Source organism: Podarcis bocagei, assembly GCF_964188305.1.
Source record: "Podarcis bocagei genome assembly, chromosome: 5".
Taxonomy (NCBI): Eukaryota; Metazoa; Chordata; class Lepidosauria; order Squamata; family Lacertidae; genus Podarcis; species Podarcis bocagei.
The window spans coordinates 44,384,452-44,410,365 of NC_138129.1; the positions used below are offsets into that span (position 1 = coordinate 44,384,452).

At 44.2% G+C, this 25,914-nt stretch overlaps 1 protein-coding gene across 15 annotated transcripts in view; it reads left to right on the forward strand.

Annotated features, from left to right (window-relative positions):
• The window catches only part of PLEKHA6 (pleckstrin homology domain containing A6), a 192,992-nt gene that overhangs the window by 119,736 nt on the left and 47,342 nt on the right, over nucleotides 1-25,914 (forward strand). For 8 of the 15 annotated variants that reach the window (XM_081193388.1, XM_081193396.1, XM_081193395.1 and 5 more), the window contains 9 exons: nucleotides 6,531-6,611; nucleotides 7,528-7,642; nucleotides 8,307-8,411; nucleotides 8,957-9,029; nucleotides 11,219-11,319; nucleotides 18,870-19,045; nucleotides 19,939-20,433; nucleotides 22,113-22,623; nucleotides 24,416-24,502. In XM_081193388.1, coding sequence (XP_081049514.1) covers nucleotides 6,531-6,611; nucleotides 7,528-7,642; nucleotides 8,307-8,411; nucleotides 8,957-9,029; nucleotides 11,219-11,319; nucleotides 18,870-19,045; nucleotides 19,939-20,433; nucleotides 22,113-22,623; nucleotides 24,416-24,502 — 1,744 coding nt within the window. The other 7 variants (XM_081193402.1, XM_081193401.1, XM_081193389.1 and 4 more) reach the window with 5 other exon arrangements.

The window sequence follows — 25,914 nt, forward strand, 5'->3', positions numbered from 1 at the left end:
AGTTGCTTCATGCTGCTTTGGGCTTCAATTCCTGAAAGTAAAATGGAGATGTGGGCATCCTGACAACTGTGATGGAAATTTATCTTGAATTAACAGGTGGTGGATTGCATATTCTTGTGGCATACCAGAGGTAAAACCAGCCACATATTAGAACCCTGAGAAGTCCAGGAAGCAGAATATTCAGTTGAGTTACCTCTTCCTCCTCATCGTACCCTGTGTCATTGTTACGCTGCCTCCCAACTGGAGTTCACTGTTCAACAATGCTTAATGTGCCCTTCTCAGAGGATGCAGCCCAGGGCAATTGCTCTGCCCTCCCTCCCAAAAAGGCATTTGTTAAAATTAGAAATGATATATAGATGAGAAACCAACTTTTGTGGATCTCAATGTTTATTGCAATTGGTACCACTATGAAATTATTGAAAGGTGATATTCTCTTTCCTTACCTGTTTGCTACATGCAAAGCTGTAAAACATCCACCACACACCTGCCACATTTGAAATAGGCCACATGAATCTTCTAGCAGAATCTGCAGAAGAGCCCCAGATCTCCACAATTCCACCTTTCTGAGCTCTTGAACCCCATCTGTGACTGCTCTCCACACTTCCTGGAGGGATACGCTCACAAGTATCTTTCACCTCACCCCATCCTCGGATTTTCATATTGTGCTTTGCCTTGCAGTCGAACTTACCTTACTGCGTTTTGACATGGTAAATTTACCCTCGGAAGATTTTGCCATGCTACTTCTGTGTCATGAATACTTCATTTGAAGGTGCCCTCATTTGGGGACATCTGATATTTGCCATCAGGGTCACTTTAGCTTCCAAGGATAAGCCTCAGCTGATGAGGTCAACAACACGGTCCCTCTTGGGGTTTGCATTCTAGGTGCACTACAGAATTACAAGAGCATTATCTGTCTTGATCCTTCATTATGTTTCATACCACCACAAATAAATGCCAAGATGATTCCAAATCATAGACAATTAGTGCAATATTGGATTATGCTAATGGTTCACCAGGCTATTACTTTAATAGCGGAAGAGCACCTTAAATATTACTGAGTTGTGCATGGTAGTGCAGTTGTGCAGGGGCACTGCTTCAGATTTCAGGAAGGGGTGAGGGCAATCTGGACACACACTATATAGAACAAAGTTCAGATATATGTGCTCTCCTGAAGGATGCCTCCTGTTTGAGGATAAATCCCACAGAGGAGAAATAAGCCTGGGGAGAGTATTCATGTGCAATAAATAAATAAATAAATAGGCAAGATCATGGATCAGCAGGCAGGAAGAAGCAGTAATCGTAGTGAATACACAGTGCAAGAGAGAATGGGAAGAAAGTCGTCAGGACCCTGGACAGAAGCCAGTGGATCTGGAGTCAGCAGGCAGGTAGTGTTGTTCCAGCACTGGTCAGAAGCCAATTTAAGGCTGAAATATTGCTGCAAGGAGGTGTATAATCCACCATAATCAACTAGTCAAAATTGTAGCTCTTTGGTTCTGAAGTGTTCACTTCAGTAATGAAGAACTATATTGGCTACAAAATGCCAGGAGACTAGGGAGCTTCTGGGAGGGGTTGTGGGTAACCAAAGACATCAGCAGGGAGATAATCCCAAGGTGGCGAGCAGAGAAATCATGGCCTCTGGCAGTTCATCTGTGGGATATTCCCCAACAGCTGTTTTCCTGAGATGGTTGATCACTTTGCATTGTTTTAAACCAGCACATTACATTTTCTATCAATTTACAAGCCTTGTTGTCTACATGCGGATGCTGAGGCATGCATACCAATTGGCAGAGGAGAGGGAGACCAAGAAAGGGTAGAAGAGAGTGCCTTTAAAGAGTCAAGATCCACTGCCCCAAATTGCCACTGGAAGTCAGGGGAGGAGGGAACTGTTTTGAGGGGTGAGTAGGGAGGAAACAGGTTTGCTATTTTGGTGATGGAGAAGATGTGCTTTGGAAGAAGATGCGGAGCGGAGAGTGCTTGGGCCCTGCTTGTGGGTTTCTCCACAGGCATCTGATTGGCCACTATGAGAACAGGAAGCTGGGCTAGATTGGTTGTTGGCCTGACCCACAGGCTCTTCTTACGTTCTCAGGGTGGGTGATTGGGAGGCAGAGGACTGTGGAGAAAAATTAGGTGAGAATGGGAGAAGGAGACAGGCACTGAAATTGGGGTCAGCAGAAGGGGGCATGAAAAAGGCCGTCTTCTTTTTAAGTCTACCTCCTGCCTCATCTCTCAATTCCATGTTGGTCTCCTCTTGTTTCTTTTATTAGGTAGTTCCTGTATCAGGATCTGAGTAAGGAATGGCCTCCTATGCACTTTTCCTTACAACTCCTGCTGTTTTGTTATGTAACGCTATTCATGGTCTCATTTCATACTCTAGATAGTATCATTTGGCTCAAAGCAAGGTGTGCCAGTTACAGCTTGTTACCCAGCACCTGCGTTTAATCTGCTCCAGGAAATTTCTGTGGTCTTAGTCCAAAGCTCCTTGAAGCCAGCAGGATCGCCTTGATTGCCATGGTCTCTGCCCTCCCCCACTTCAGCTTATGGATGCTTCACCCTCAAAGCATCTTTCTCCTATGAGCTAACTGGTCTTGTGCATGTCTGATATAATGAACTAGAGTCTGAGTTTTGAAGCTGGCTTGTGAAAATGAGTTAAGGGGCAGGGAGCTCAAAGGGTATGTTGTTTGCTGGGGGTGGGGGGGTGGAACTGATAATGCTTAAAGACTAGCACTGCTCTGCTTCACTGCTTGCATGCACCCCCATGTTCAGCTTTTTTTTTTTTTTTAAAAAACAACCCAACCCAGTTATTAGAGAAATACCATGAAGTTAACCCCTTTCATAAGTTGCAAGTGGTTCGGAAGCTTTGCTGAGATTGGCAGAACCCACTCTGTTTTATGTTGATCTTGGGTTTTATAACCCTACCCACAACTGGCTTTGGGGAAAGGGTGGAGGGTGCTGTGGTTGAACTTGCCACTCCATAAACATTTCCTAGAAAGGATGTTATCAAATTAAGAAAAACAATTCAGTGAAAGTAGATTCAGGTTTAGCAGGAATGGCAAGTTTGGCTTTAAAATGTGAAAATCATTTCCTGATTTTAAGGACTTCTGTAGTTGGAATATACTGTAAAGCCTTCATAACCTCACAAGGAAGGATTTGTTTTAGAAACTAGTGATGAAGTGCCACCATGAAGGTGATTGGGAGGGGCAGCTGCTGGCCAAGTGATATTCAGCCTGCCAAGTTGTTCATCCTGGGGAAAGGGTCAGACTCCAGAGTAATTCTGGGGGTGTAAAGAGAATATGGCAGCCCAACCTGAGAAAGCTGGCCATTATGTCACTGAGTCTTCTGTTATTTATGCACACACTCCACACTCATGTTCACTCATGCCTCACTGATAACCATGTCTAGGCACCAAATTGTCAAGTGGCCGTAAATTTCTTTGCTGTCCTTGTGTGGTTTAGCTCCTTGCTTTGCAATAAACTTTATTCAGTGCTCTTCTTTTCTGGACTTGGGTTGCCAACTCTTTGCCCTAAGATGATGCCTGGCCATTTAAAAGCTCAGAGGATGCACAGAAAGAAGTTGCAGCGGGTGAGGAGGAAAGGCTTCCTTTGTGCAAGGGACAAATTGTGTGGAATTCCTCACGTGCAGCCAAACTTGTGATTTGTTCTTATGCAGTTCACACAACAGATTCACCATGTGCACACTCAATTCATGAGATCAGGGCATAAACACACACACACACACACACTAGGCCTTAGACGACCTCCCTCAGGGTGGGGTGGAATGAAAACCGTTGGTTTTTTGTTTTGTTTTTGTAAACAGGCCCAGAGAAGTAACAATGCCCAGCAGGCCAAGATAACAGAATATGTTCTAATTAAAATCTGTGTCTGGAAAAGCACATCACAGAGTGCTGCTGCCTCGATTTGTTTTGGCTTCTGTAATTTAATATTTTTTTCTTTGAGCCAGTACACTGCAGTGTTATTTGGAAAAGCACTAAATGCTTATGGGGTAGGTCTTGTTGTTGGATAGATCTGTTGTTCTGTGTGGGGTCTCTGTCTCTGTTCTTCCCCACTCCCAGATACAGTGTGTCTGTCTGTATCTTCCCTGAATGTGGTAAACTTAGCAGAAATAAGGGTATCCTCGGCCTTTCTTTCTGGTGTGTATCTGATGCACAGACATGGGTTCATTAGAGGAACATTAAAAAATAAGACTTCCTCCTACCTGCATTCTAAAGTGGTCTTGTCCAAAATTGTCCCACCTCTGCTTTGCGCAATGTGAAAATGATCTCTTAGGTTTAACTAGTTAGCCCTCTAAATGGCATCATCCTTTCGCTAAATTCTCATTCTTTAGCACCAGTGGAGTGACAGCTTTCTGTACCAATGTATTTGTGAAGTGCAGGTCCATGGCACTTTCATAAATGACACAGAGGTGCCACTTTTATATATATATATATATATATATATATATATATATATATATATATATATATATATATATATATATATATACACGTTGGAGGCTATACACCACACCCCCTCAACAGTATTTATAGGAACTCAAACACTGAGATCCTGCTCTGTTCCAGTAACAAGAAGCCGAAAGCACCAGCCTGAAGATGACGAGTGAGACCTCGTCGAAACGTCGCCTAGACACCCCAACTCTTACACGGGAAGATACCCGAAGACACCAAAACCTGCATATATATATATATATATATATATATATATATATATATATATATATATATATATATATTGAGGTACTTGTTTGTCAGCGGATCATGGTGGAGGTGGGGCATTTTTGAATTTTACCATTGCAGTTGCTCACTGGGAGACATGAAAAATGGATGGAGACATTTCTTTCATTCCTATCAGCAGCAACGTTTACACTACAGGGCTAGTCTTGATCTGGCAGCAACTAGCCCCAAACCTGTAGAGTGAGTTCCTATCTTCTTTAGCATATGGTTTAAATCAGTGGCATTTGGCCAGAGTTTGCAGTGTTCAAACAGTCAAATTCTCAAAATGTTTCACTGGCAAAAGGCTTGGCGAAGGCTACAAAGCACTCTTTCCAGATTTCTGCCAGCAGACAGTGGCCATTTTAGCCCTTGAACAGAAAAAAAAACTGGGCTGTGTAGCTCTTGATGTCTCATTTAGGAGGGTGCATGGAAAGGACTGTATTAATATTCTCCCTCTACTGTAATATGCTTTGGGCCTCAGGTGTGCAATGATAATATTTCAAACTGAATCACAGTTGCTGTTTGTGGAGACTTTAATTATTGTGGTTGGTGTGTGTATTTGTGTGTGTGTGTGTGTGTGGTTGAATAACTGACAGAGAGAGCTGGGACCATGAGAAAGGCTTTCTTTTGAGTGGCAGGGTGAAATTCACAGGTTGCTGAGCTCACAGTTTGTTTCCTGGTGACTGCGCAAGTCTTTCATTGGTGTATTATGTATGCTGCTTCCTTTTCATTAAAGCCATCAATACAGATGCTGTTTATTCCAGGCGGTGTCAGATCTGCATGGAAAAAACTCCGTGCAGGGTGAGATATGCCTCCACAGAAGTTGACAATAAGAAGCCTGGCTGCTGTGATAGCATAGCTCCCCAAAATGAGCACTTACATTGAACTGTATGTGCTATTACGTGTTGATGGTTGATTCCTTGGAAGCATTCTGTAGGCTATAAGCACATTTGAGACAGCAATGACGGGGTAAATCTTTTGTAGATTCTGTAAGTTAGGCTCAAAGGCAGATTGCAATTTCCTTCTCTGATATCAGCAAGGGGAAAACATAAACATATTTCTATACCTGCAGTGAAAGTAGAGACGTTTATAGTATCACAATTGATCACTGGGCCAGGTGTAGCAATAAAAAGGCCAGAACTTAAAAGCAAAGGGTCTCCTTGCACACTGGCACTCCCTCTAATAGTGAAATCAGGTGGTGTGTGCCGACAGAAATGGAGCCAAATTGGTACCACTGGAAAATGAGATGGTAGTATAAAATCTAAGGGGGCAACCCCACCCCTAAACTCAGGATTGAATATACTCAATCCTGTGGCCATATAATGTTGAGTCTCAGTTGTAATTATTTGTATACCCAGTTCATTTCACTGTTGATATATTGTTATTATTTTGCTGCTGTTACTACTACTAGTGTAGTTATATACCTTGAATTGTTTTCTTTTTCTTTTTGAAAACCTTGTGTGGCGGCTCTTTCCCTTTAAGTCACTTCAACAGTCTTAATAATTCAAAATTCAGTAGAAATAATCAACTAATAAGAAATTATTAATTGATTAATGATTATAAATCAAGTGGCACATGCATTGAATTACTGCGTAAAGGGGAGTTTATTGAATTAACTGATGCCGCTGGTCATGTAAATCCACTGAATAGTTATAGATACTGGGTGATCATTCTGAAAGATGGATTGTTTGGATAGGTTATTAATTCTGTGGTATCTAACGAATCCTCAGCCAACATGGGGAGTGTACTTCAACCTGAGCCACCTAATTAATGCATAGCCCATCTCTCTTGTGTGTTTTTCCAGCCATAATGAAAGACGGAACACTTTTATTCACCCAGTGACTGGCCAAATCCCAGAAGAGAACAACCAGTTTGACTTGCAAAGGTAGGTCCTCTCTCTCATTTTGAGCACAAGAGTGGAGGTTCATGAAGGAGACGAGAAGCCTTAAGTGTGCCACCTGAGAGCAAATGGCATTCCTCTTGCCCCAGAGATACAGCTCAAGAAAGAATGGCAAGGATTTGCTGCAAGGCAACTTCTGATGGATGTGAAGAAGCATTTGTGCCAGTCTTCTCTAACCTGCAGCCCTCCAGATGTTTATGAATACTGCTTCCATGAGCCCTAGCCAGCTATAGTCCAAAACATCTGGACAGCACCAGGTTGGAGAAGGCTGAGGGCTTGTCCACACTTCTGCTTCTCCCATGCCTAGAGAGCATTGATCCAGACATTTTTCTGCTTGCCCCATGTTTTCTAGATGTGGGTCCAAGTGTGTTGCCTTTGCTCCACCACTTTCCCCCAGAATACCTTCTCTCTAGCACTAATTTGGAGCAAACATCCATCTGTAGAAAGCTCAGTTGATGTTTGCTTTGATTCAGCAGTCAACAGTGGGTTTTCCCTGGGGGAAAGCAGCAGGGCAAGTGGAAGTGTGGAAGAGCCCTGAATAGTACAACGTAGCTCCTGATATTGTTGAAGCTGGTGTAAAGATGCTCCATTGATTTCAATGAATTGTGACTGTAGACCAGCACTCATGACTTTATTTGAGTGTGCAAATGACAGCATTATATATAAATAAACCAGACAGCATTATGTGCTAAAGATACTAGAAAATATTTATTTACTTGTTGTATATAGTCGTGCATCAACAAATTTTACCTAGGCAGCTTACCTGCAAAAATAGAATATTAAAAATGCAAAATGCAGAAATTAAAGCATACCCACAAACCAGTACAAATGCAGCATAATTCTTTCCTTCTAGCAAAATATGCTGGAATATTATGCTTCTCTTTTTGTCTCTCAATTGCAGATCTGCCTTGGACATGTCAAGCAAATCAGGCAGCAAACGGCCGACAGCAGTCAACAGTGAATCATCCAATCATACCATGGTTTCAGACTTGCCTCAGGAACGACCAAATGGCAGGGTATGCTTTGTTCTCTCATGGAGACCTTGGTTCTCTCCCCCCACCCTTTGTGGCAATGTTCTGCTTAAGCAACACGCCCAAGTTATTTGGGCCTTAATTTTCTTCATCTGTAAAATGGGGACAGCATTACTGACCTTGCATTATGAAATCCTGAAAGATAAATGGCAAACACAGCAGATTATAAGTGACAAGAAGCCTAAAAAACAATGGCTGCCTTTATGATCATCCATAGAGCTCTTGTGAGAAATTGACTTTCTTAGCATAAGCAACAAATATTACCCAATCTGGGGTGGAAACATCACTGTGGGTTGGTTTAAATCATGGATGAGGAATCTGATATCCTCCAGATATTGTTGGATTCCAACTCCTATCATTTTCAGCCAGCCTGGCCTTTGATCAGGGATATGTAGTCCAACAACTTTTGGAGGCTGGAATACAGGTTTCCCATGGTTTGAATGCTTCATCTTTCTTATATGATGGGCCTTTTCTATGTGTTAGGAAATCAGTGTTCCACCCAGCATTCCTCAGCCTAACAAACGCTATGTTATCCTGTGCTATTCCTCCTAGAAGTGGTTGTGGTTTTGTGAGTGATTTCCGCAGAGGAATCTGTGCACTCCATCAGTAGCCTTCCTTCCTAAACCTCTCTCTCTCTCATTTCTCAAAGGCCTCACGCTCCTCTCGGAAAGGGATTGCTTTTGGGAAGCGCTCCAATTCCATGAAGAGGAATCCCAATGCTGCAGTGACTAAGAGTGGCTGGCTCTTCAAGCAGGTACATTGCAGAGGTTATTGGGTACCCAACCATAATCTATCTATTCATGTAACTCTAAGATGGAGAATCAGTGGTCCTCCAGAAGTTGGGGGACCACAACTCTCACCATCCCTGAACACTGGCTATGCTAGCTGGGGCTGATGGGAGTTGGAGTCCATCAAATATCCAGCGCCACAACTTCCTCCGTTCCTAATGTAACCCAAACTTTTCCGCAGCCAAGGACACAATGTAAAACCTAAGTCTCAACTATTTGGTATCCACTCTACTTGGAATCTTATCCAAAGTACCACATGCACTTGTAACTGAGAATACTGGGCATTGCTATCCTGCCATCCACCTTGTCAGGATCTCAACTTGACTTCAAAGGTCTTCTGGGTTGTTTATCTGGAAATCCCCTAAGAATTCCAGCGATCCCTTGTTTCTGCTGAGCTCAGCACCAGCTGTTCCATCTCTTCATGGGAAGCTTTTCAAACTTCTACAACTCTTTATTGCATACAGCGCTGTAAATGCCGTGGCCTTGATTTGCTTTCAATATCTCTTTACAGGCGAGTTCTGGGGTGAAGCAATGGAATAAGCGCTGGTTTGTACTGGTGGATCGCTGCCTTTTCTACTACAAAGGTATGTAGACGAACCAAGGTCTAGTGTGTAGGCACTTTGAGTAACTCACAAGTGCTGAAAACAGTGTGAAAGCAAAGCCATAAATTATGCCTTTATTTAGTCAAGAGCTTGCGTTCATCTCCATGCTTTGGCTGGTCCTATTGGAGTGCAGTGACTTGTATCAGCAATGTGTTCATCTGATGAAGGTGGCATACAGCCTCTGGAGAAATGCTGGCATTTAAACTGGCATGAGTACACACAAAAGCAGCTTTCAACAAGTCTCACAGTGATGTCATGGGTATTAACCAATGGGTGTCTGTGATACTGGCAAAGTCACCTTCCACATGAAAAAAGACTCATTCTTTCAGGGCCAAAAAGTGTAGTTTACCAGGAAGTAGGAACATTATTTGAGTGCATGTAAAACACTGCAATGACAGTGGCACAATCCCCCTGGGTGAGTCATAGCTTTGTGGAGGATTCCTTCTCCCTCCCACCCACATCTATGCCCATTCTGCCTTTTCTCCTGTGACTGTTCTGCAGACTGCCAGCATTCTGCCTCTTCTCCAGTTGCCCAATTTGCTCAGAAAATTTCAGCGCAAAATGAATCTCCGCAAACAGAGAGAGAGAGACAATGTTGTGGGGTATCTGAGGGCTGACTGCCCCTTCTCAGTGTTTTATTTTACTGTTGGAAGAGAAGGACAAATGGGTGGGAGTCTCTGGTAGATGCTTAAAGCTAACACGTACAGCAACTCTGACTTGATTTGACAATGCACTGAGAAATCCCATCCCTGGTTGTATAGCCTTCCATATATCTGGCATCAGCATGGCATTTTGCAGCTTTAGGAGATTACACATGAGGCAGAAAATGTTTGTTAGTAAACATGCCTCTCTTTCCTCCTCTCTGCATTATGGTAACTTCTAATGCAAGCTGTGTGATGATAAACTGTGGAAGGGAATGTACATTTCATTATGTCTTTGAAGGCCAGACTTGGTACAGCTATTGCCATATTTCTCTGGAGCAGATGGCCTGGATCATTGGTTCTTTCTTACACAGAGGATATGTGCTGACATTAACATTTACACACCCACCCTTTTGTCAATCATGCTTTCCTCTGAAAAGGGCTGGCACTAGTCCTTCAGGCCAGAGTTTAGTGAACTGGACTTGTAATGGTACAAAAAAGGCTAAAGAGGCTTGTGAGGTGCTTATAAGATGAGGGCCTCCAGTCCATGAGGTGTGTGGTTTCAGTCCTTGGATGATTGAAAAATGCCCAATGAGAATTCAGAATTTCAGTGCCTTTTCATCTTCAAATATGTGTGTGTATGTATGTATGTATGTATGTATGTATGTGTATTCAGGGATGGAGGACTTGTTGCCCTACTTGTTGGACTCCACCTCCCATCATCTCCAGCCAGCAAAACCCAATGACCAGAGATGATGGGAATTGTAGTCCAACATATTCTGGAGGGCCACATGCTTCCCATCTGTCATAAACCAGCAACATACGTGTGGGTTACATTTCAGTGATCATACCTAAACCAAAATCACATATAGTCAAAACACACTGGGTTCAATGGTGGGTGGGATTGTCAAAGTCATTTCCCCCAGAACCCTGTCCTCTTTCTCATTTTGTTTGGTCATGCGCGCAAAGCTGAATGTGCACAAGTTAAATGTGCATAAGTTGTGGGCTTACTGTACATTCATATATACATACATATACAGGGTGTATGTATGTATGTATGTATGTATGTGTATAGATTTTATATTTATATATAAAAATAAAATCTGCCTCACAACCTTTGGTTCTCAGAAACCTGTTGCCTGAACTCCTCTCTGGCAGTGAATCTAGAAGGTGGGGATGAATTATTAACTAGACAGTATTGTGAGCTGTAAATGTAACTGATATGTGTGTGAGGGTGCTTGCCGGCCTGAGACAGAGACAGTAGCAGGCACGGATGTGACAGGGAGAGGAGCCATTTTCCCCAGGTACGTAGATGTGTAGGCCCACTTGGGGCAATTGTTGTTCTTAACTCTCCAGCTCTTATTTTGCCAGTAAGGGGAACCCTTGGCTTCTTCTTTCCCACTGGTGGCGGTGAAGGAGCCCATTTGTGTGAGACCTTCCACAGCGACAGCATTTCTAGCTTGTTGGCAGAGAGAAGGGGATGCCTCTGTATGTGTCTAATTCTTTGATCTCCCACCTTCCTTCATGCAGACGAGAAGGAGGAAAGCATCTTGGGCAGCATCCCACTTCTCAGTTTTCGGGTTGCAGCTGTTCAGCCGTCGGATAACATCAGCAGGAAATACACCTTTAAGGTCAGTAAATGGCTGAGGTTCTCACAGAGGTGGCAGGATATTCTTGAATGTACAGCTAGAAGTGTGGTTGGAAGCTGGAAGCTGCTCTGCTCTAGCTGTGTGTTGGTATCAGAAGTGGTCCTTAGGTTCCTCCTAGGCTGTGGTGCTCGTGATCCTGTGAATTTGGTCCTTAAAGGTGGGCAGGTGACTGGCGACTGAATGAAGAGGTATGAGCGAGTTACACAGACCATATACTTGTCAAATATTACATGTAAATAACTGGATGAGTATACAGCTCATCTGTTGAATGCACAGATACACAGATTGTACACTTGTTGAATGTAACACATGAACACCTCTTTTGTAAGACTTTATTTCCTTATTTTCCAAGAGCATGATATCCTAGTGTTCCTTTCACCACTTGGTTATTTTAATTCCTTTGTTGTGAAGTCTCTAAGGGACTGGGACATGAACCTAGAAGTATCCCCTTCAAATCTCACTGCAGCTCAACAGGTTTGAATTTAGGCAAGCCATTCTTCTATTACCCTTAGCCTGACACCTGTGCAATATGAGAATGATAACACTGACCTACTACCTTTCAGGGCCATTGTAACCACTGCTGACATGTGTGAAATGCATTGAATAGTTATTGCTGATGATGATGCTCACGATACTGATGATGGGGGACATGAGGCTGGGGAGGTTATTGACCTTAAATGCAATGCAACCCTCCTGAGGTTGCTGGACTACAGCTCACATCAACCCTGACCATGAGCCATGCTGGTTGGGGCTGATGGGTATCAGAGTCCAGTAACACCTGAAAGGCCACAGGTTTCCTGTCTGTCCCTAAGTATCGCATCATGAGCAGCACGTTCAGGGATACCATCACCCACTTCCCATTTTCCTTTGGAAGATGTTCTTTCATAGAAGTCTTCTGTGATACTGGAAGATTGATCTGCAGTGGTCTTTAGGCACAAGACTGAGCTGTTGTTGGAGTTTCTGGTTTTTTGTTTTTTAAAAAACGCAGTTCCGTGTGGTCCCCACCAAGCTGCCTAGGAGAGATATTCACGCCCTCTGACTAATAGCACTGAGGAGTTGTTGCAGAGGGAGGACTGGCCAAAAGGGAAGAGCACGGCAGCTAAAGTACATTATTTCCGGATGCTTGACTGTGGTCCCTCAAGCTTGCTTGCAGGGACTTTGAGGCTGTTTCTGAGCCTCGCCATCTGAGAGGGAAGCACGTCTTGTTGACAGACATATTTACTAGGAAGGCTGTGCGTACAAGCCGGAAAAATGCTGAAGAGCTGCAGGAGCCCTTGATGTTCTCACTGATCAAACCCACAATGGTAGTTGGATAGTTGCTCAACTCAAAGGCTGCGGGTGGGAGTCTCACGTTGGGCATCTGGGAGGAGGAACCCTTTGCTTAATTTTGAAATGTTGAAAACTATTTTGCACCTCTTCCATACATTTTCCCCCCAAACAATATTTTAATATTTATTTGCTTGTTTATTTCTAAAATGGTTGATTGTGCACAGGGCATTGTCGGAGGAGAGGTGCTTTGCCAGTGGACATCATTTTCTTCCCTTTTAATACACAAGTACTCATGCTGTACACTCTTGGGAAACACCGACCTTGGAAAATGCTTTAGATTGTTAAATAACTTAGTTTTACCCACCCCCACAAAAAACATTGCACGGGACAAGGAATGGTGTTTGTAAATGTGCTTTATTCATATATTTATCCATTACATATGTATATTTCTCTTTCTCCCAATGAGTTTGGGGTGGCATTCTTGATGAACCTCAGAGATTATGGCTTTTTTTCCCATATGAGGATGGTGACTGGACCCAGATCTCTCTGACCCAAGTGCTGCAGTCTAACCTAGCCTTTCCCAACCTGGTGCTTTCCAGATGCTTTGAACTGCAACTCCCATCCCTCCTAGCTAGCACAGACATTATAGTCTGAAATATGTGGAGGGCATCAGGTTGTGGGTGGCTGCTCTAACCAATACGCCACAGGGGCTCAGCTTCATGCCCATTATCCAGTGAGTGGCTGAATTTTTCCAATATGCGGGAGTGGCACATCCTATTTTGCTCATATCACAGCCTAAAGCTACTTGGTCTGCCTCTGCTCCTCAGAGTTGGTCTGAATTCCTGCATGATTCAACTAACAGGGGAGGTATAGCAGGTGCTGATTATTTGAAATGCATGTGCCTCTTCAGCCAGCCCCACTTTGGAAGGAAAGCCTGAGCATTTTCCCCTTAGTCACAGAAACCTTCCTTCTGTCCTGATGGTGGGTGATGCCTCCTCGCACCAGAGCAACAGCAGCAGCTCTCTGCCCTGCTGCACTAGATCTGGGGGGAGCAGGTGGGGAGACCAGAGGTGATGTAAACATGTCATCCATGCAAGGGACATTGCAGGAAAGAGGAGAAGTCATTCCTGACCTCTGGCATCACATCCTAAGGGATGTGGCACTGTTCCAGGAGTACCTGCACAGCTCCGCATTGCTGGAAGGGTGTCACACATTGGTTATTGTGAGTTAGTTTTGAGGGATGAGCAAAGAAGAGCTGGGAAGCTTTGCCTCTCTTGCCTGGACCACCAAGTTGCTTTTTGCTGTAACAGCCCAAGGCTGAGTCAATATATTTATATGCCAATTTTTTTTCATGCGCAGACTCACACATCCAGTTTCCCTTTTGAATGAGGGATACAGATCCTAAGTCTCTAAACAATGTGATCTAATACACAACATCATGTTTCCTGTTTTTTAAAAAAGCATAAATAAATCAGGGACATTGAAAATTAATGAGGGGGAGTTTAGAAACACTAGCTTCAAATTGGGGTGCTTGAGAGGTCTTTCTACCTATGCAAAACAAATCTTAGTAGACCCAATAAGATTCATGATGTGAACACAAACCAACCAATCCATACGTTACATTCCTAAATCATTTTGTTTATAGGCATCCCTTTAGAGGGCTCTTCCATTATACTGCATGCAAGCTACTTACTGCTTGTTGAAATAGCACCATAAAGCTCTAGTTCAGATGTCCCAGGGGTGTGCTATGCTATCTATGCCCTCTTAATGAGAATAAATGGGACTGAAATGGGACAGGGATGTTTTAAGAACCAGAAACTATTGATATGTGGGGTTGTTTTTTACTAACATTCCTGCCTGCCCCATAGAGGGGGGAGAGAAAAGAAGAATGTTTAGCTAGAGATGCTGTGGCTCCATTAGAAACAGATGAGCTTTGAAGTATGCTTGTCTGGGCATCTTGCCTGCCTCTGGCTCAGATGTGCGCACAGGGACCCTCTTTTCTCTCTATAGTGTCACCTTGAGAAGAAGCCTGAGCTTGCCCTCTGGAAAGCTTTATTGGCACCAGTGGTGTTGGATGGGCTGTCAGATCCCAGATTACTAACAAAGCAAGGATCCGTTTTAGGGCACAAGCATCTTCATTTGGGTCCTACTGCACCGAGGTTTGATAAAAAGGTGTTGTTCGACCACTCCAGTGAAGTAGGGATTTGGGTCACACTTACATGCTCCCCTCAGCCTGGAGATACTTCTAAGAACTCAATGTGCACCCATGCTGCAGAGGACTGGTGATACCATGATCTGTTGAGCACTTTAGGGTAGGCAAGCTTATAGTTGGGTCATAGGCACCCTTATGGCATATTATGGGGCTGATTACCAAGTAAGTATGGCTTTCAGTCTTAGATGCTGATTCTTGTAGCATCCCCCAGATCCAGACATGTGTTGGTTAGTAAGGTAGCAGAGAATAGTCTCTGATTGCTTCTGTGTTTTGTTCCTTTGTTTATTATTAAGGGGGATTAGATAACCAACCCATAATAAAGTTTCTCGTAGGATGGATAGACTTAGATTGTTCTGAATAGATAGACCTAAATAGTATTGTTCATTTCCTTCATCCCACATTCATGCTGCAATATTGTTTATGGCATGCCCTGCTGCTGCAACCCTTGCATATCTGCATTTCCCCTTGCCTAGCAGGATACTGGCTCAGGCCTGTTCTATGGGCTGAGATGGAGAGGAATCGGCTCCCCCAATTTTCTCTTAGATTATTTTAAGCTCAGACAGGGCCAATGTGATCCTTCAGTCTTAGACTCATAAGGCATCTGGCATGTGCCCAGTTGCATAGGACGCTGTAGTATACTGAGTCAGACCATTTGCCCATCTATCTCGGTATTGTCTACATTGATTGGCAGCATCTCTCCCAGAGTTTCTGACAGGGAACATTCCCAGCACCTACCACAGATGCTGGGGATTGAACCCGGGACTTTCTGCATGCAAGACAGATGCTCTGCTGCTAAGCTATGGCCCTTCCAGTTCTGCTTCAGCTTCCCTTCCACGGCAGTCAACTCTGCTCCTGCTACGCTTCGCCTGCTTGAGACTTCTCCCCATTGGATTGCTTGTTGGGTATGGCTGACCTGTTCTCTGTCTTCCCTCTTTTTCCGCGTGAGGATGCCCCCGGACAGGAGATCTCTTCTGATAACCCGTCTGCAGTGCCATCACCCAGGCACCAAATAGGTAGTATTTTCCTTCCTTTTCCAAACGCATGCATGCCAGAAAGGAAAGATGAAGCTTGGATGAGTGCAAATTGCCCCGCATGCTTTATTCACCTCCAATCATTTCCCAGATAAAACTGCAGTGAGGAAATCCTAGATTTCTTCATTAGGCTCATCAAACACCTAGAAATTCCTAAACAATGGGGACTGGTGAAAGTACAGAGGTATGTAACCATTAGTAACCATACCATACCAGAGGTATGTAACCATACCATACCAGAGGTATGTAACCATGACAATGCACAATATCTGAATATGTCTGCCTTGTGTTATATGTCTTCATAATAGCCAAGCTTTCAGACCTAATCCTTGGCTTTTGGTGTAGAGTATATGTACTGAAGATATTGATCTGGCTCAGCAAAATGTCAGTCAAGAAGGCAGATTTGCAAGAACCCTCAGATCTCACTAGGTTGATGAGTGGCCACTGATCATTAACCAAAGCTGATGGGCAAAACTAAATAAATGAATAAATTGTGCTGTACGTTTCTTCTGAAATACATTCAACTGAAATAAAATAATAATAAAAATCACAAAGAGGGGAGTTTTCTTACATAATGAAAACCAAACAAATGTGAAAGACACAAAACCAGAAAACTGCAAGCAAAACTATTTTATACTATAATACAAAATAAGGTGTTCATGATAAAAGGAAAAGATCTGGAAAGATTTCAGTGTCAATTGAATGGATATGTTGCAAATGATAGAAGCGTCAACAATAAGCTGGTCCAATTTGGGTTAAGAGTTTGGATTGGAAATACTTTTTATCTGGGCCTGGAGCCAGATTAAGGTCCAGCCTAGTATGGTATTCTTTGAAGATGTTGGGTGCCAATATCTCAATGCTGTACAAGACATGTCTTTGTTTTTTGCAAGTCTTCAGCTCCTATATACACCTCTGAGACTAAGAATAAAAGCAGCATGATATATAAAAACCATTTCCTAGGCTTTGCTGCACTCTAGCAAGACGGGAAAATGGCCTCTGCTAATAAAGAGGGATCAACCCTAAGCGGCTCTCAGTGATTTCTGTGGAGCAAAGATCGACTGCATATAACATTGAACTGGAGAAGATGTTTGATGACATAACAGAGAAGTGGGGGATCTTGTCCTTCACATCAGACACTCGGGTAATCCATGGTGTGGGAGTCAGATTTATTACTCACCCCCATGGTGTCTTTGACTTCACTGTTGGAAGCCCTGAAATTAGAGGCATTCTTGTGGTGAAAGCATAATATCATGGGGATCACGCAAAGGAGTGCAGCATGTTTCCATGTACAAGTGGCACACATATCCTTGGAATGGTGCCCTGATAATTCCTGCCTCTTGAAGGGCTTCTTCGTATAGTCAAATAAATATGGCCAGTCTGCAGTTGAACTATTGGCCTATCTAGTCCAGCATCCTGTTTTCACAGTGGCCAACCCGTTGCCTGTTGGAAATCTGCAAGGAGGACATGATCGCTGCCCTCCTGGGGTTACCAGCAACTGGTATTCAGAAGTGTTATTGCCTCCAGATTCACCTCCTCCATGTCTAATCCTCTTTTCAAGCCGTCCAAGTTGGTGGCTGTCACTGCCTCCTGTGAGATAAGCATTTGGAAAGGAATACAAAAGTATTTTCTTTTCCTATGTTTCATCAGGAAGGCAGATTTAAATACCAAGGTGGTTGGGTCAGTGGATCCATAGGAAATCTCACTCTTGTTTTGACTCAACATAGGGAGCTATAGTTGACCCTGACTCCCCATATTGTTCAGTTAGTCTCCAGCCTCAGTGACTTTTTATAGAGTAGGGGATACAGTGTCCTCCCATTTTTGCAATGGGTGAGGCAGCCAAATCATTAAAATGTAAAGGGATACACACCTCCCCTTGTTTCTGGCCACAGTTAAAACCATTGCCATTAGTTTAACAAGTACTCCAGATAATATTAGGCAGCATACCTTTTATTCAGTAATGATGCATTTATTTTAATTTATTTGTAAAACTTCTATCCCACATGTCACCATCAAGTAATCTCGGGGTGGCCTTACAACAATAAATACAATAAAACCATCAGAAAACATTAAAGCAGCTATATTACAGCAATTCAAAGTTGCAACAGCATTCCTCACCACCACTTAGAAAAAGGCAGTTCTAGTTTACTACCTCTCCAGAAACCTGATGGAAAAAAGAAAATTTTCAATTCCTTGCATGCATGCACATGTGTACACTGATCTGGGGTGATGGGTTCTATGTTGAAGTAGATTTTTGCATGCTATTCCTCTGCTGCATGTGGACCCATGCATGGAAACAAGTGTGTTGGTGTTGGGAAAGGGGGGGGGGGTTGGTAGGCAGGTGGAAGGGGCCTTTTCCATCAGTGGGGCTGGGGGGTGGGGTTGGATGTTGCTGGGTGGGTTTAGTGAAGGTGTCTCTGGATAGGAATTTTGACCTTTGGTGTCACTCCTGTGATTAAGCTGCTCTGAAACTGGGATTTATCAATATATTAAAAGGCAAATTTTCCAGCATCCTGTTCACACAGTGACCAATCAGATGTCTGGGGGAAACCCCTCCCCAGCAGGATGCAAACACAAAAGCACTCTCCCTCCTGTGGTTTCCAGCAACTGGTATTCAGAAGCATTGTTGCCTCTAAGGAATAGCCATTGATAGCCCTCTCCTCCATGAATTTGCCTAATCCTCTTTTAAAGGCACCCACCACCACCAAGGACAAATGCATATAAAGCTAACCTATAGCCATTATGGCCTAAAAACATCCTTTTTCACTTCAATTTTCCCCAGCTGAAAACTAGAAAATAAAAGTTTGTTGAAACTATAGTAGCCAGTCCAGTATATGCTGGAAATTATGCCAAATGAAAGATTATGCCAATTTCTCCTATAATCCTTGGTGACCTCAAGCTAATGCTGCAGAGACTAATTGGTGACTTCTCTTCTCTTCTCTTCTCTTCTCTTCTCTTCTCTTCTCTTCTCTTCTCTTCTCTTCTCTCTCCCTCCCCTTTCTCCATTTCTACCTGCTCCACAGGTGACTGTGTGCTGGATGGAAGAGACACCAGGGAATAACAAGAAGTCCCTCTCTCCCCAGGCTGAGCACGCAGGCATACGGACTTACTTCTTCAGTGCAGAGAACAACGAGGAGCAGGAATCCTGGATTCAAGCCATGGGCGAAGCTGCCCGGGTGCAAATCCCACCTGCTCAGAGGTCAGTTGTTGTTGTTGGGGGGAATCTATGTAGCATGTGGTCCAAAACCAAATGGCGCTCTCTAGATGTTGTTGGACTATAATAGTCAACGTCCTGGACCATTGGTCATGATGGCTGAGGCTGATGGGAGTTGCAGTCCAATAGCATCTGTTCTGAGAGATCTCAGTTGGCATTAGCTATGTCTTTGGAAAACCAGTAAAGTAAGAGCACCCGATTTTTTTTTATTCCCCCCCCCCCTTAAAGCATCAAAGTAGTCGTCATGGCAAAAATCAGAACTAGGCTAGGTTTCCTTACAGTCCACTGTATAATCTCCCATTTTTACGTTATCTTTTTATTATCCCCACCTAAACCAGGAGGGCACCCTACTAACTTTTGATCAAAATAATGCAAGGAAAGCAGATACTGTCATCTGTTGCAATAAATTATGCTTTCCTTTTTTATTACTGTGAAATTTTATTTTATGGGTTAGTATTGTTTTCATTTTGAATTCGGGAGGCACCATAATCTTTTAGTGCTTGGGACAACTGAAGGTCTTAGTCCAGCCCGGGTTGTTCTATTGCGTTCAAGTCACATAGTTTCTCTGCCTCTCCATTAAGATGTTTCCTCTGGTCCTTTAAATTTGTGAGACCAAGTCATCATTATAAATAAGGTTCACAGATCCTGCAGAAAAGTATGGAAACTCTAAAATAGGTAACATTTAAAAGGCATTGAGGCTCTTTGAATGGGATGACAGGAAACATAGCTTTGGAGGTCTTTAAGCAACTTGAAAAAGAAAGCAATGTGCTTTCAGGAGGCGAACTAGAATCATTCATAGGCTAGAGCGTATTTTCTATGTTGCTCGGAATGAGAGCCATGACCGTTTGTGGCCATTTCCACTTTCCCATGCTTATCAGGCACGAGAAGACTGATTCTGAGAACATCCCTCCCAGCAGGAACCACCAGCACCACCACCACCGCAGTGTCCCGACCAGAGAGGCTGCCAAAGCTGAGCCAGAAGCCAAGACCAGAGGCGAAGGAGACGGGCGTGGCTCTGAGAAGATTGACAGGAAAACAGAGCGAGCCGAGAGCAAGAAGGAGCCTCTGGTGAAAGCCAACGGCATTGGCAGCCAAGAAATGCCCTCTGAACCCGGAAGCCCTTATCCTGACACTTCCCGTCTGCCTGCTGGAGTGGAGAGGCCCACTCAGCCAAATGGCTGGCAGTACTCATCTCCTAGCCGGCCAGGCAGCATGGCCTTCCCACAGCACGATGGTGAGAGTGCTATGCCTCGTCGGAGTTTTGCTCCACGCACCAATCCTGAGAAGATTGCCCAAAGGAAGAGCTCCATGACACAGCTGCAGCAGTGGGTGAACTTGCGCCGTGGGGCTCCGCCTCCTGAGGATCTCCATAGGTGAGGTGATTCAAGCTAGGCGTGGATATAGCTTTTCTGCGAATTAAATAAGGGAGGGATCCCACTAAACACAAGGCATCACATCTGCATTTTGCAATTATAGGAGTCTTAAGAGCTATGGCTTCCCACCCTCCCCCAAGGGTCCTGGAACTGTAGCTTGTTAAGGACTACATTTCCCAGGATACTTTAGGGGAACCCCTGACTCTGAGGGCTCATCCACACTTATACCTTTTGCCCCTTGTTTTCTAGGTGCAGGTCTGCGCTTTAAAGCTCCATGTCCAAACACTTCCGCCCCCTTTTTTTGCCACATCGCTTTCCCTATGAAATCCCATTCTTTAACACTGAATCAGAACAAATGGCAATTTCAGTTTTCCACAGACTACCATTTGCTCTGATTCAGCAGTAAAGCACGGGCTTTTGTGGGGAAAGAGGTGGTTTTAAATGTATGGTGTGGATATAATCTGAGAGAAGGTGAGAAAGTGATGTGTACACTTCAGGTTTAAATCAATATAGTTATTGTGATTCTCCCCTCTTCTCCCAACCAGAGAGTCCTAGGAGGACTGTAAGTGCTGAGGGACATTTCGTTTTTAACTGTCCCAAACCATGTGGCAATTCCACATGAGAGTTGTAATATTTGTGAAACGGATTGGCCCAGTTGTGTGGAGGAGGCTGTTCATCACAGCGCTACGAATCTGCTGTGCTAGCATGGGTGGTGGCTCACATGATACACAGTTACAGAGCCCTCTTGTATAACTGCTTCCATTGGGAAGTGTTTCTTATGACCTCCACATGGAGGCTGCAACATTTGAATCTCCCCTGACAAAGAACCAAAGTTTTAATACAGCAGGCATCATGGCTTTCATCAGAATTGAACCCCTTAATCCTCAGTATGCTTTTGATTTCTTTTTTGAAAAGAAAAAGATACACACTTAATACTATGTTACTCAAGCAGGCAGCTCATTTGCAAAGAAAATTAATAAGGATAATAATTCATGACACACCAGCAAACAGCATTAATAGTGAGAAGATATTGTGCCATCTCTGCTGTTTAATCTGCAGTATAGTTGGAGGGTAAGAGGGAACCACTAGGATGTAAGTATGAAAAATAAGATCTGCACTAGATTTATATCCACTGCTATAATAAGAAATCAGTCGAATCAAAAATTAAAAAAGGAGTGGAAATGTTTTGATGAATATATGGCAAAATATTGCTCAAAAAAAGATATGCTAATATGCCTAGATTAAAATGTGAAGTACTGGATGGAAGAAAAATTAGTAAGGAAAGATAATAATAAAATATAGATGATTTGAGAAGATTGTAGAATGCAAAGATTATTGTAAATTGTATAATGTGGAGGAAATCGAGTGGGGGCGGAGGGAAGTGGGAGGAAGGAGAAAAGAATAATACGATGGATTGAGGAAATTGAAATGTAAAGGTATGGGAGGATGGGGCGGAAATGGTGTTGGCTTTGGCACATCTGTATTGTGATGCAATATATGAAAACCAATAGAAAAACAGAGAAAAAAGAGAAAAATAAGATCTGCACTAGATTTATATCCTCTGTGGATTTTGGTACAGAGAAAGACAGATGGGTAAGGTAGGGCACATGATGCTAAAATTGCTTTGCAAACTCAGGGTTTACATTCGTCGTCCTCATTCTTTCCTTCTGGCCGTCTAGCCCCACCAGGTTCTACCCGATGTCCCGAAGAGTCCCTGACTACTATCCCCCCTACTCACCTCAGTACTCTGAAGATTACCAATACTACCCTCCTGGGGTGCGTCCTGACAGCATCTGCTCTATGCCTGCCTTTGAGCGTGTGAGCCCTCAGTGGACTGTCGATGACAAGCGCCACTCCTTCCGCAACAGCGGCTCCTACCAGCTGCGGGACTGGAAAGAGCAGCCAGGCTACGGCAGGCAGGACGTTCCCATCTGGATGTCAGGCCCGACCCGGCCACCTGTGTACTATGACGAAATGGATGCCGCCTCAGGCTCCTTGCGCAGGATGTCCCTCCAGCCTCGCTCCCGGTCGGTCCCCCGCTCGCCGAGCCAAGGCTCCTACACCCGAGCCAGAGTGTACTCCCCTGTCAGGTCTCCGAGCGCCCGCTTTGAAAGAGTGCCTCCCCGGAGTGAGGAGATTTATGCAGAGCCGACGACATACATGATGAGGCGATCGGTCAGTTCACCAAAGGTAACCCTCCCTTGCGGTCTCCGCTCCTACCCTCGGGGCTTCCTGCCACTCTTTGGGGGAGTACTGAAGCTGTGCACTGAGGGAACATTAGCACAGTCTTAGTAACCTAATCGTTACCTGTGTTTGTATATGCTGTGTACTGAGACTGAGGAGTATTAGGAAGGGTGAGGGGAAATTACCACGGCAGGAGTGGGAAGGCACACTAGCTTTGATGAAGGTGAGGAGAGGCAGTCATGGGCAACATCGGTTTTTTCTGTTGAGGGCTGCATTTCCTCAATGGATTACTTGTTGTGGCTCACGTGCCAGTGTTGGGCAGAGCCAGAACTGATGATGGCTGGAGCCAGAGACAAAACTATTCTGGATTAACTGATCTGGAATGGAGACCACCCTGCTTCCTCATGGTTTAGAATTCCCAGTTCAATGTATATCTAGTTAGAAGCAAGCCCCACTGAGTGTGATGGGGTTAGGCAAAGGTAAAGGTAAAGGGACCCCTGACCATTTGGTCCAGTCATGGCCGACTCTGGGGTTGTGGCGCTCATCTCACTTTATTGGCCGAGGGAGCCGGCGTACAGCTTCCGGGTCATGTGGCCAGCATGACTAAGCTGCCTCTGGCGAACCAGAGCAGCACACGGAAACGCCATTTACCTTCCTGCTGGAGCGGTACCTATTTATCTACTTGCACTTTGATGTGCTTTCGAACTGCTAGGTTTGCAGTGATGGGGTTACTTTCAAATAAACAGAGAACTTTTTTTTAGTACCAAAGACCAATGCAGCCACTGCTCCGGAAAGGAAGTAAGAGTAATTCTTACCAATATATTATTCGATGGTTTAGGGAGGAGAAAAGTCTTTTTCCTAAGCCATACAACCAGAGGAGAAGTTTTTAAAACATACACATATGAAAGAAAGTACTACATCTTCCAGTTCTGTGTTCTGAAACAACACAGAAAGAGAGCAAAACACAAATGCCTGAAAAAGGGGGGAAATGAATAAAAAGCATGGATGGAAGAATGGGGCAGCTTCAGGAGTCAACAGAGGGGCACATAATAGGAAGTCACAGGTTGCATGTTTTCCTAAGGCCACAGGTTGCTCACCTGTGAGCTAGAATAAAACCTTTATTCTTAATCTCTGACATGTCAGGGCTTCTTCTGGCCACTCAGCAGTCCGTAAATGCTCAGTCACCATCTGTTTTTATTTCACTTGTCCCAGAAATAAAAAAAATAAGGGTCTGGGCGAGACTCAGTTGAAACATGAGGTATAGGGGATTCAGAACTCCCAACTGAATTGAGGTACTGGAGTCGCATGTTCAGGCTAAACAGAACTGGCATGTTAACTGTGCCGGGAGACATGTTGAAAAGGTTGCTGGTGAAACTTTAGAACATTTTTCATTGTGCAAACAAATATTAGTGAATATCAGGCAGAACTGAGGGTGAGAGCAGCCCAGGAACTGAGTGGCATTGGAGGTTCCAAGGGTAGGAGCCTGGGGAAAAACCTGCCCCTTCTTTTCCTCTTCTCCTAACAGAACTGTACTCCCAGCTTGTAGAACCAACTCCTCTTTTCCAAGAGCATCTTAGTTGTTCTTATGTCTAGGCCACAACACCTTGGCCCTCCTACCATTGACCTGTCCCTCACCCTGACTGAATAACCCTGGGCAATTCCTTTGCCTTGCCTGTTGTCTCCATTGTGAGCTGTGCCAACTGTTCCATATTGTGGGGAAAGGTAGCGTGGACTATGGTCACCCTACAGTGATATGAGCCTTCTTCATGCATGTGTGTGGTTTCTTCTCTTTCCTCAGTATGATTATCTGGGTGACAGGAGGCCTGTCCCTGCAGGAATGTTCCCCTTCAACTATCCAGCATCCCCTACGGTCCACGACAAAATGGTATGTCCCATTGGCATCCCAGCATTCCACTAGGGATGCTGGGTTTCCTTCCCAAGGTTGGGATCTAATTCAGAGGTGGGGTGAAGGATGTTATTATGCAATGGGCAATTTCTTCCTGGACATGAAACCACTGTCCTGTAACAGTCATATTCTCTAGTGTTTCAGTCTACAGGGATATGTTAGCTGTGTGAGACCAGCAGTGTGAGACCAGTCTGGATATGTAATACACCGTGACTATGCAAACTGACAGATAATTCTGTTGAAGACAGGGCTGCCCTTTTTTGGCGGAGCAAGGAGGGAAATAGACATGTGATTTATAGAGACAGTGAAACAGCTCCTGTTCACACATTCAGCCCCCAGTTTTTACATTTGGTGCTTCATTAGCATCCTGCAAGAGGAGTAGCATGTAATGTAAAATGGGTCCACCCACAGTTGTCCAGAAGCATCATCCATGTGATTCTCTTTTTTCCACAATTAATAAATAAAAAGGTGCAATCAGGAGTTAAAGCAGAGGCTTCATTTCACATTACAAGCTACATCTACATGGCAGAAGGGAAGCCTCCATCCTGGCTTGCCCACCAGGCCACTGTGGAATATAAACTGAGGCACAGTGCTCATTGCTGCTGCAAGCTTAACTCAAACATTTCCCTTTAGTGATCATGAGCTGCTGTTCAGAGTTTTGACCTGGCATGTGATTTGAACTCGATACCATTTTGCTCCCCTAAATCAGGGGTGGGGAACCTGTGGCCTTCCCAATGTTGTGAGACTCACATGAACCTCGGCCATTGTAGCCAATGGTCCAGGGTTGATGGGAGCTTGAGTCCAAACAACTTCTGGAGGACCACAGGTTCCCAATCCCTGTCCTTAAATGAGCAGCACCTTGCCCATTGCTACAGCGGCAACCATAATGCAGAAAAGGGCTTGTTGGAAGAGCACATTTTTCCTCTGGGATTCCTCCCCTGTTCCAAGGATGTATTGCTTGGCAGCCCATAAAGAAGAAATGAAGAGAGCAAAAGCCAGGGCAGCAATACTGGCAAGCACTGCCAGAGCTTGCAATCCTCCAGTGTAGTTTCTGGGACAGTGCAAAATTGGGTGAGCTTGAAAAGGACATGCAGAAAGCCCTGTTCCCTGTTGCTGGCTGTCATTTCTTTCAATGCTGTATTTTCCTCACTCCTTCTTGCTTCTCTCTTTTGTTTGGTTATTTCACTACGGGGGCGGATCCATGTGGTGGGGGCAGAAACCACTGTGAGTGGGACTCTGCCAAGTGAAACTGCCAACTTCCATTTGCTCCATGCCAAGGTTCTTGACCCTGCCTGACACCTTTCACCTATGAGAGCAACCAGTAATTCCTGGACTGGATTAAGGTGCCCTGCGGAACAGATTCTAGTTGCACGGACTGTTGCACGCAGCTT